Genomic DNA, 12,978 nt, shown 5'->3' with positions numbered 1-12,978 from the left:
CCAAGTTCATTGTCAATACAAAATTCCTTTCTTTAAAAAGCCCCAAAATATAAATAATCAATTAAGAATATCTCATAAGTAGTTCGTGTCACTTGTTATTTCTCACAGGCTGGTGGTTCGGTAAAAAATATGTTTACGTAGTTGGTGGCATATGTGAAATGACAGTTGCACGATATGCGGATTACGTGTCTAGCGACAAAGTAATGCTATTATAAGATCAGCATATAAGTAAAGGCAAGACAAGGACAGCCACAGAACATCAAACGACAAACTGAAGACATGAAAGACTTCCGTGCGCGTATATGAAGGAAGGGGATGTTGACAATATGCAAGTCGGGCTGGTGATACCGAGATGCAAGCTCCGCAGAAACAAGGACATGTTGTTCTTTTGCTGGCCTTTCCACAGAACACAGGGCTTAACTTCAGAATTACGCAGCAGGAATTCTGTAGGTGTCTTAAATTCAACAAATAGGCTTGAAAACTGCCACTGAAATAAACTTTCCACACAAAAAACAATCTTCAAATGTCATTTTCCTCTCTGGATTTGCGTACGGGCTTCTGGGCATATTTGAAGTTTCTACGGCTGTTTTCCCCACCCATCCATTTCGTGGTTTAACAATACTCAATTTACATGGTGGCTCAAAATTTATCTAAATTGCATATAAATAGAAGCCGAATATTTACGGTATTTGAAATTTTAATACGTCTTTTTGTTTAACAGGAGTAAGAATTTACAGCAATTGTGTCCTTCGTTGTGATGCTATTCATCATGTGTGATGCAGGCAAACAAACGGGATCGTTATAGGGATACAGAGGGCAGGAGGAAGGGGACAGGGGACGGAGGAATGGAAAGACAGAGGGGTAGAAAGAGAGATATATAGGAGAGACTGAGAAATGGAAATCGAGACAGAGTGATAGAAATTTAAGCACAGAAATATACGTATTGAGAAAGGTATATAAAGAGAAAAATATAGGGATAAACAGTAACTGTAATAAGGGGAGTTAGATTAAGGGATAGTGAAATAATTATGGGGGTACTGACAGGAATCGATGGTTAGTGAGAAAGGTATAGGGTAGATAGTTGTAGTGGCAGAATTGAGATAGATAGTTGGAGGGGAAGTGATACAGAAATAGGGGGATAGAATGATAGTCATTGGAGTAGATATACAGGGATGACAGATAAAAATAGGACAGATAGATAGTTATAAGGGTAGAGACAGAGGGGTAGCGAGATAGAAATAGAGGGTCAGAGAGATAATTATAAGGGAGTTGAAAATGCAAACTGGAATGAAACGGGTCCATCGGTCGGGGAACAAATAAACAGCATTTGAGCAGATACTAGTACCTGAATAAGTGCGGTATATTCATGTATAGAATAGTGATAATATAATATAGATAGAAGGACATGGAGATAGTTGTGAAGTTAGAGATGCAGGGGAAGCGAGATAGTTGTGAGGTTAGAGATGCAGGGGAAGCGAGATAGTTGTGAGGTTAGAGATGCAGGGGAAGCGAGATAGTTGTTAGGTTAGATATGCAGGGGAAGCGAGATAGTTGTGAGGTTAGAGATGCAGGGGAAGCGAGAAAGTTGTGAGGTTAGAGATGCAGGGGAAGCGAGATAGTTGTGAAGTTAGAAATGCAGGGGAAGCGAGATAGTTGTAAGGTTAGAGATGCAGGGGAAGCGAGATAGTTGTGAGGTTAGAGATGCAGGGGAAGCGAGATAGTTGTGAGGTTAGAGATGCAGGGGAAGCGAGATAGTTGTTAGGTTTGAGATGCAGGGGAAGCGAGATAGTTGTGAGGTTAGAGATGCAGGGGAAGCGAGATAGTTGTTAGGTTAGATATGCAGGGGAAGCGAGATAGTTGTGAGGTTAGAGATGCAGGGGAAGCGAGATAGTTGTGAGGTTAGAGATGCAGGGGAAGCGAGATAGTTGTAAGGTTAGAGATGCAGGGGAAGCGAGATAGTTGTGAGGTTAGAGATGCAGGGGAAGCGAGATAGTTGTGAGGTTAGAGATGCAGGGGAAGCGAGATAGTTGTGAGGTTAGAGATGCAGGGGAAGCGAGATAGTTATTAGGTTAGATATGCAGGGGAAGCGAGATAGTTGTGAGGTTAGAGATGCAGGGGAAGCGAGATAGTTGTGAGGTTAGAGATGCAGGGGAAGCGAGACAGTTGTGAGGTTAGAGATGCAGGGGAAGCGAGATAGTTGTGAGGTTAGAGATGCAGGGAAGCGAGATGGTTGAGGTCAGAGATGGCGACGACCATGTAAGTTTCACAGTATATTTCCGATCCTTTTGTTCTTAGGCAATACCATATTTTTCAATCAAATTCTCAGTCAACCAAGTCACAGAGCCTGAGCACCCGAACCTCTCTAATCTAGTCTTACGACAATGGGTTCTCGGAACTATGCTTCCCCAGGGAGCAAGATGGTGGGTGCAGGGATAGGAGGGTGCAAGGATAGAGGCGTGGAGGGATAGGGATAGGGATACATATTAGAAAATATACGCTGGATGGATAATGAAAGAAGCCCGGGGTTTGTGGGTTCGTGTTGTTGCATGGACAAGCCAAAATATACATTTTTTCATATACATTTGGTTCCATACATAATACGAGACCGCCTCCGTGGTCTAGTGGTAGAGCGTCCGCCCGGAGAGCGGAAGGTCCGGGGTTCGATCCCCGGCCGCGTCACACCAAAAGACGTTAAAAGATGGTACTTGTTGTTACCCTGTCTGGCGCTCGGCATTAAGGGGCTAAAACAAGGACTGGACGGCTCGGAGTCAGTATACTGTGTCTGAGTGGGGTGTTCATGTTAAACTGCGGCATGGTATCTCAGTGAGCTAGCACTATAAATCGGCATCAGTCCGGACTAGTACAAGCAGCCACACAAACATACACACATACACGTACACGCACGGCGCTATATAGGTGCAATAATCTTGGACGCGACGTTAAACCCCTTTTCACCTCACCACATAATACGAGGGATGGCTGAAATGTTCTGGGCCTAACTTTGAGGTCCACACACATTTACCAACATTGCTGGAGCCAACTTGTGTAGAAGGCTTCTTCCTGGTGACAGTTGTTTCTTTTAAGAGGTGGAAATATGACACTGCCAAATATATTGAATGCAGAGGATGTAAATGAGTTCAATGCCACAGTCAATGTGCACAAGTGCGTTGTCGTGGTTTAACAACACATCTTTCGTAAATTTGTGAATTTTCCATGTCATTTAGCCTTGATATTCTCACGCAGTTGCCAAAGAAGATTAGCATAATATTGGCCATTAATGGTCTAATGTTTCGTGCTGAAACCCTTGTCATGCCCAGTACAATTCTCAGAATGTTGTCAACTCCCTCGTGAGAGAAGCCTCCTTTATGAGCTATGTCACGTGTGGTGTGTCGTCGAACATCCATAATCTTATCATGTAGTTACATAACTTTCCTAAGTGGTGGCACTTGTTCTTAGATAATCTTCGAGGTTCTCCCTTCCCCTCTTGAAATCTTCCAGCTCTTAACAGGCTGGAAGGAGCAACGTCCATGTAAACTGTTAAAGTGCAATACATACTTCGCAGTTAGGCTCATAACTTTTCAGTCACTATTCTGATACATTTGAAAATATCAAATTTGCTTTTACAAATTAAATAATAGTTGACTCGAATGTTGTTTATCGACACGTTATGTATATGGAAATGTCAGATAATCTGCATGTACCCACTGATCCCTGTAATTGCATGACAACCCCTCATTTATGTCTAATAATAGATCGTTTCTCCACACTTATCGTATTTCAAAACACATGAACTGTTAGCTTTCGGTTAGGAAGTCTCGCTAATTACCTCTCCTATTAACTGCTGCGTAAAAGGCGCAACAACACCGTGAACTAGACCAGTCAACATACACCATTCGGATGAACGTATCCGACTGTTTAGTTTATTTACTAATTTAATCAGTCAGTTGTGTTGCTATAATTGAACATGTCTGGTGTTTAATGAAACCTAACTTTTCAAGCTCCTAAACGGATAAAACATGTGTGAGTTGGGTACTATAGTACTATATCCAGACAGTATTTAACATGCGAGGTTCAATGCTTGTTAAAGGACGTACATGTGTGAGTTGGGTACTATAGTACTATATCCAGGCAGTATTTAACATGCGAGGTTCCATGCTTGTTAAAGGACGTACATGTGTGAGTTGGGTACTATAGTACTATATCCAGGCAGTATTTAACATGCGAGGTTCCATGCTTGTTAAAGGACGTACATGTGTGAGTTGGGTACGATAGTACTATATCCAGGCAGTATTTTTCTGTTGCAAAAGTGAAACTGTGTAACGGGGACGAGTCACGGGAGCGGTGAGGACGGAAGCAGTCCAGTTCCTATTGTTATCTCCACAGCACCAGGAACTGATAGTGTACAAGGTCGTGACATCATTTAAATAAACACTGGGTAAATCATATACTGTCTGGCCCGCTACAGCTGGGGTCGGGAGTAACAGAGAACATCTGCAGCTGTTGTCAAATATGTGAACTTCATATGGGAAGTGGTGTCATAACACGAAAATGTACGCATCATATAACCCACATGCATATACCCAACAGTGACATCATATAACCCACATGCATATACCCAGCAGTGACATCATATAACGCACATGCATATACCCAGCAGTAACATCATATAACCCACGTGCATATACCCAACAGTGACATCATATAACCCACGTGCATATACCCAGCAGTAACATCATATAACCCACGTGCATATACCCAACAGTGACATCATATAACCCACATGCATATACCCAACAGTGACATCATATAACCCACGTGCATATACACAACAGTGACATCATATAACCCACGTGCATATACCAAACAGTGACATCATATAACCCACATGCATATACCCAGCAGTGACATCATATAACCCACATGCATATACCCAACAGTGACATCATATAACCCACGTGCATATACCCAGCAGTGACATCATATAACCCACGTGCATATACCCAGCAGTGACATCATATAACGCACATGCATATACTCAGCAGTCACATCACATAACCCAGGTTTATGTACCCAGAAGGGAAATCACATGACCCACATGCATATACCCAGAAGTGGCATCATATATACTACGTGCATATACACAGAAATAACATATACCACGGGCATATACCTAAGAAACATTGCATAACCCATGTGCATATACCCAGCAGGGACATCGCATAACCCACATGCATACACCCAGAAGTAACATCACATCACCCACGTGCATATACCTGTAAGTGACATCACATAACCCACATCATACACTACATAAAACCGGTATCACATAACATACAGGAAGCCACATATCATTTCAATAAAGTAACGAAAGATATATGATCTGTCGACCATTGAAGAATAGAACTCCGAAGTAAACAGATGTTATTACATATGAAATAGCTTAAGTATGTCCACATGTATTGTATTTCTTATCGTGGTAACAAAACATATAAATATGTCACTGTTATCATTGCACTAGTAACGGAATTACCAGTGTAGCTTGACGAGTTCAGGGCACCTGCTTGTGACAATATATACAGTAAAGACAAGAAACACATGATGTCTTCAATCACAGTACTACTCAGGCCTTCTCCATCCTCGATCAGCCAGTGTATTATATCTACATTCTATTATGACAATATATCCACTGGATAAACGAGGATTGACTTTCTCCTTAACATTGTTTTACAACTGTTTTGCTATGGTCATGCTCATAGGATATCAGTGTGTGTGTTTATACAACATTTGATCTCTTCAGTACATATACGATAGAAATGTAGACAGAAGTGTATACGTTATCACGTTATGTTTTTTGCATTTCACTGTTTTTATGTAACAAAATGATCTCAACGATTTATAATTTGCAGAATACAAGCATTTTTTACCAGTTGTAATAACAATGTAGGGTTATTACAAAGCTACGTTAGGGACGTTTCTAACACCGCAGCAGTACACATACTGTCACACAGGGCCAGTGTTACTGTAAACAATACAACAGTTTCATGTAGACTCATATTGGACCAGTCCTTGAAGCCTTGGTGTCGTGACATAAATACACCCAAGGAGGACGCCCAGGCTATATTGAATACACTTCACAAGGACAAGCGTCAATTTCCTGTGATTTATAATGCCCTGGAATGTGTTATACAAATAGTGATAAATTACCCATTGTGGTAAATATGTTTCTGTTTACAAGTACTATTGTTTACAAATGAAGGCGACGAGAGTTAGTAAGTGCAAAAATAATACTGGTAATAATAATTGACTCTGTCCATATTTTTGTCAGTCGCAGAATTCTGATTAATTTGGTCCTTCACTGAACAGGAATTCCGTACGTCTAATTTATTAAAATAAATTCATGGATATGAACCAGTACTACCCGAGTTTAATCATCTATTGTTTCCCGCGTCGTGCACGTAACTGATTATATATGGAAAGAATTTATTTTATCATGAAATATTACTAAAGAAGAGAATTTATGGATGTCAACTTCTTTATTATGGGGAACACAACGTTTTGGAATATATATTTACTCCTCCAATTGATGAAGGAGTAAGTATATGCTCCGAAACGTTGTGTTCCCCATAATAAAGAAGCTGACGTCCTTAAATAATCTTCCTTATGTGTATCACTTCTAAATGGCATTCGGAGCGGTCGGGTAGCCTAGTGGTTAAAGCGTTCGCTCGTCACGCAGAAGACCTGGGTTCGATTCCCGACATGGGTACAATGTGTGACGCCCATTTCTGGTGTCCCCCGCCGTGATATTGCTGGAATATTGCTAAAAGCGGCGTAAAACCATACTCACTCACTCACTCTAAATGTCATTCAAAGACCTGAAGTATTCCGTTAACCTGCCACTACAAGAAGTATGATTTACGCATACACGGTTTCGACATATAGTTACAATTTGGAAGTACCCATCAACTTGCAAGAGATTGTTCCAAACCTCTAATATGCATCGACAAGTATAGTACAAAACTTGTGTTGAAGGAATCACTACCCTGAATACAAAGCATTTCCACATATGAGTTATGTTTACAGTCATGCATCATTCATATTTCATATCAATACACAGATTCAAACTGTTCCTTTTGTGAATCCTCATTTCTTAGCCAATGCTTCCAACCACATTTCAGAAACTGTATCATAATTAACACTACACCCCTATGTTCTGTTGATAATTGATATATACAACCACGCTTACGTGTAATAACACCAGCTGCTAGTGTACATATATAACATGTCATGTTTAAATTTTCATCTGTGAACCACATGAGTCAAACACCCTCAACATGACGCGTTTTGCACGTGCCTCCATTTATTAACTGTTATACATCTGTGTCGCCTTAGCACTACATCTGAAAGACATTGTATATAATCGACAATGTAATCATCAAACTGCCTCCTAAAATTCACGCTCATGTCTCGAGGATAAAGTCCCCTACAGCTGTGGGTACAATCAATATAACATGAACACAGTCGTCAGAATCTGGCTCTTTTTTCATAGAACTGATGAGATTACTTCTGATTATCCTCCAAACCTCACACACACACACACACACACACACACACACACACACACACACACACACACACACACACACACACACACACACACACACACACACACACGCACGCACGCACGCACGCACGCGCACGCACACGCACACGCACACACTCACTCACTCTCACACACAGACGCTTTCTTTTCATTTGATAAGTATTATGTTCAATTGGAGTGAGTGAGTGAATTTGGTTTTACGCCGCTTTTAGCAACATTCCAGCAATATCACGGGTGGGGTACCTAAAAATGGACACCTTGGCATTCAATTGGAACTTTACAAAGATGAATGTCGTGAATTTATATCTTCCTTGCATTTCACTAGTTTTCTTATCTGTATCCCTTAATCCTAATCGTGGAAAGGTATATTAACCCTATATGATATAACGGTTACCTTATTCTCAGCAATATTGCAATCGTACGTATGAGAATAATTCTCTGAAGCTGGATTCGAAATTTACTCGTATGTTAAAATATCCATGGAAACTCGCATGTTGAAGGAGGTACATGGAACCTCGCTTGTTAAAGGACGTACATGGAACCTCGTATGTTAAAGGGGGTACTTATGGAACCTCGCTTGTTAAAGGATTACATGGAACCTCGCATGTTAAAGGTACATGGAACCTCGCATGTTAAAGGAGGTACATTGAACCTCGCGTGTTAAAGGAGGTACATGGAACCTCGTATGTTAAAGGAGGTACTTATGGAACCTCGCTTGTTAAAGGATTACATGGAACCTCGCATGTTGAAGGACGTACATTGAACCTCGCATGTTGAAGGACGTACATGGAACCTCGCTTGTTAAAGGATTACATGGAACCTCGCATGTTAAAGGAGGTACATTGAACCTCGCTTGTTAAAGGAGGTACATGGAACCTCGCATGTTAAAGGAGGTACTTATGGAACCTCGCTTGTTAAAGGATTACATGGAACCTCGCATGTTGAAGGAGGTACATGGAACCTCGCATGTTAAAGGAGGTACATTGAACCTCGCTTGTTAAAGGAGGTACATGGAACCTCGCATGTTAAAGGAGGTACTTATGGAACCTCGCTTGTTAAAGGATTACATGGAACCTCGCATGTTGAAGGACGTACATTGAACCTCGCATGTTAAAAGGATTACATGGAACCTCGCATATTGAAGGACGTACATTGAACCTCGCATGTTAAAGGATTACATGGAACCTCGCATGTTGAAGAACGTACATTGAACCTCGCATGTTAAAGGGGGTACATGGAACCTCGCATGTTAAAGGATTACATGGAACCTCGCATGGTAAAGGGGGTACATGGAACCTCGCATGTTAAAGGATTACATGGAACCTCGCATGTTAAAGGGGGTACATGGAACCTCGCATGTTGAAGGACGTACATTGAACCTCGCATGTTAAAGGAGGTACATGGAACCTCGCATGTTAAAGGATTACATGGAACCTCGCATGTTAAAGGAGGTACATGGAACCTCGCATGTTGAAGGACGTACATTGAACCTCGCATGTTAAAGGGGGTACACGGAACCTCGCATGTTAAAGGAGGTACATTGAACCTCGCATGTTAAAGGGGTACATGGGACCTCGCATGTTAAAGGATTACATGGAACCTCGCATGTTAAAGGAGGTACATTGAACCTCGCATGTTGAAGGACGTACATGGAACCTCGCATGTTAAAGGAGGTACATTGAACCTCGCATGTTAAAGGATTACATGGAACCTCGCATGTTAAAGGGGGTACACGGAACCTCGCATGTTAAAGGAGGTACATGGAACCTCGCATGTTGAAGGACGTACATTGAACCTCGCATGTTAAAGGATTACATGGAACCTCGCTTGTTAAAGGCTCGCATGTAGAAGGATTACATGGAACCTCGCATGTTAAACGTACATGGAATCAGGACAATGCTGATATAAAAGGTGAATTACCAGATGTAATTTTAACAGTACACGTTACCCTGTATGCGAGTACATATCACAGGTCCAGCAATAAAGCAAATATCCCTTCCGTGTCAAAATGTCAAGTAAGTGCATAAAAACAGCTGCATCGCAATATACATCTACGTATTCAAAAGAGTTATTTCCTGATACTGTGTCACTATATGAGGTTAGCGTATACAACACAATCAACTATGTGTTCAAATTATATCTGCTTCTGTGTCACAATCAACGATGTTTTTAAAGTAAATCTGCCCCTGCGAGACTCTATGCAGTAAGTTTTAGTGAATAAATACAATCAACGGTTTGTTTAAAGTAAATCTGCTTTTGTGTTTCTATATGAAGTAAGAGTATAATATCGTCTGGAAGTAAATTCCTTCATTTCATGTCACTATTTGATCGTGGTTATCACATCTCAACCAACGATTAACTCGTTTTAATGTAAGTGTATCACTTAACCAAACCAAAGAATACCTCAATGTGTTCTGTAATCAGTCTCGCTGTACGTTAGCAGATATATCCATAGAGACGGTGTGAATAGTGGCATATGCCATAACCAAAGCTGAACTTGAAGTGTAGCCTGATGCTGTGTACATATATGCGTATATGTTAAATTAAAACTTATATAATCAGTTCTTATGTATATTAACTGATTTCGGTCATTATACATTTTAACTGATAATATACGATTTAAATGTAAAATAATATTATACATTTTATCACAAATGTTGAATTCTAAGTACTCGCACATGTGGGTACGATGTCATGAGCTTAACTGGTTCCCCATTAAAGTGTACGTTAATCATCTCTCTCCTGAGGGTACTGTTATCACAAAGCTTATCTGTGTAACGGAATTGTGCCCCATGTTACTACATAAAACTTATACCTGCGCGAATGTCGGAAAATGAATCAGTAAACAGTAACTATACATGAACACGTATATACGACGCGACAGCAGTAAGTAAAATACTACTTACCAGTTCTCTCCTTAGCGTTGCCAACGCTGTATTGATTCTCTCAGTCGCAGCAACATACTCTGTCCCGACTTGTATAATCTGTGAAGTTTCCATGTTGAATTTAGTTAACAGTCCCGAAACTACATATACCTTGACGTGAAGGAAGTTGACTCAATATTGAAAGTACTTGGTTGATCCTCAGAGATCCCCCCTTGATGAAACGGGATCAATGCCACAAGAGTTTGACGTCCCTCCTGTAACTACCAGCTTAAGAGCAGCAGGAGTTGTTGTCATCCAGAAGGCAACACGTGTGTTATGCCGACGCCACAATCTATATCCTAACACTGTGCATTGCGTTCAGGTCAGACTTGTGATAGCGGAGATTCTGCTGTTCTCTTCACACTGGATGCAAACAAATCTCTTCTTCCGGGGACTCTGTAAGATGCAAAGTAGCTAAAAAACATTAACTATGGCAAATATCTCCCTTCAGTGTTAATCTCTGCTGTAAATAAGACACACACAAATAACCTGGGGTGCTGTATACCTTGTTTGATCCGCTATGTACAAATAGGTTTGACACTTCTGGAGTTTGCCAGTCGGTTGCAAGGGAACATTTTGAGTAGAACATGCATTTCCTCAACAGTCAACTCATAACAGTTTATGGTAATCCCTCTGGGTAGTTTACGTTCCTTGTTTCCTATCACAGCTACCAGAGTCCCAATACGCCGAGTGTTCGACTAAGTCTTTTCTAATCGTCTATGTTTACGCTCAACACACGGCTAACACTTGACACGATCCTCCAAACAGCTGAACACCAGTCGTCTGCGCCGTTCAGCCCTCCCTCTCATACTGTGTCGTCTGCCAGTGGTCAAAACTGTCGCGCTCTCATTTGTCGTCTGCTATGCCTTCTATCACTCACTGATGTTAATCCGCTTCAGGCGACGTGTGCGCATGCGCACAACTACACGTATTTGTTGGCATAATTTCCCGGCAACAAGCAGACGATTTATTCATCCCCGGGCTCCTGTCAGTCATTTGTAACACAATTTAGTATTAATGAAAATGTAAGCGAGAAGTCATAGTGGTTTGACACATAAAAAATAGGAGTGTTTAAAAAGGATGAGAATTTTTCATTTCATCCCTTGCAACTGCTGAACTATTCAAAGACGTTTTCGAATCATTGGAGAAATTGATAAATAATACATGCCTCACACCTTACACAAGTCCCAAGAGAATATTTAATCAATACGACTTAAACACGCCCACATTTAAAACCAAAACATACTGAATTATTAAAACCCAACAGTGCGTTATAATGAACTGTTTCATCAATCACCATAACAGTAAATAAACAACATTGAGAGAGCGTGAGAAACTGTAGCGACATGATCACAACGCTTATTACTTCCCATTCACAGCCTAACGTGACGTAGATTGACACTGGGACAGTCGCTTACCCATGTCGACCCAGCTGAAGTTCACAATACCTTCATGGTACATTGCTTCATACCTGGACCAGCGGCGTGTATAAGTTCTACAGGTGCATCAGTCGTTTAGTGGTTAGATTATGAATGGAAATCAAGCTTCTTGTTGTTTTCAGAAATAGGGTTGAGACAAGTGACGAGTCATTAATTATACAAGGTGCCCCGTGTCAGTATTAATGGATATATTTGTTATTTAACGCCGCACTCAATACTGCAGGTATATGAGGGATGTGTGTAAATAATCGAGTCTGGACCAGACAATCTGGTGATTGAAGATGTGTGTAGTATCACACCTCGCGTCTCATAATTCTAAATTGGTTTGGATATTTTAAATTTATGTTAATAATACATAGACTAAGCATTTAGATATAGTGTAATATCTATGCCACTGTCCAACAATATGACCGTGTCGATAGTGACGACACTGTTTTCTTTTTCAGACTGAGTGATGATAAACAGTATTGCAATGATGAAAGTGGATACACCGAGTGTATTGTTTTATTACCGAGAGATCAGTATAAGTGTCCATACCCGCCCCCCCCCCCCCCCCCCCCCCCATACGTGTGATCCCATAGGACATTTATTCCAAACAGTGTTGGTGTTCCTACCAGGTTCTCTCTCTTACAGGGATATCAGTGACGACACCAAGTGTCAATCTAACCAGCATGTCAGCGATTCTACCAGGTGTTCTACCCTACAGGGGTGTCAGCGATTCTACCAGGTGTTCTACCCTACAGGGGTGTCAGCGATTCTACCAGGTGTTCTACCCTACAGGGGTGTCAGCGATTCTACCAGGTGTTCTATCCTACAGGGGTGTCAGTGATGACACCAGGTGTTCTACCCTACGGGGGTTTCAGTGATGACACCAGGTGTCAATCTAACCAGTATTTCAGCGATTCTACCAGGTGTTCTATCCTACAGGGGTGTCAGCGATTCTACCAGGTGTTCTATCCTACAGGGGTGTCAGTGATGACACCAGGTGTTTTTTCCTAATGCGCAAAATATCTAG

At 41.2% G+C, this 12,978-nt stretch overlaps 1 protein-coding gene across 1 annotated transcript in view; it reads right to left on the bottom strand.

The window, feature by feature from the left end:
• Positions 1 to 11,398, bottom strand: part of LOC124137128 — a 31,111-nt gene extending 19,713 nt beyond the window's left edge. The window contains exon 1 of the mRNA XM_046503305.2: positions 10,507 to 11,398. Within this exon, the coding sequence (XP_046359261.2) occupies positions 10,507 to 10,599 (93 nt within the window). The 5' untranslated portion in view covers positions 10,600 to 11,398. The remainder of the gene's footprint in view (positions 1 to 10,506) is intronic.
• Between the last annotated feature and the right edge of the window lie 1,580 nt (positions 11,399 to 12,978).

Source organism: Haliotis rufescens, unplaced genomic scaffold (assembly GCF_023055435.1).
Source record: "Haliotis rufescens isolate VD_foot unplaced genomic scaffold, xgHalRufe1.0.p SCAF_5, whole genome shotgun sequence".
NCBI lineage: Eukaryota > Metazoa > Mollusca > Gastropoda > Lepetellida > Haliotidae > Haliotis > Haliotis rufescens.
Note: the sequence above shows the minus strand (reverse complement) of the source record. Positions and strands in the feature narration are given on the sequence as shown.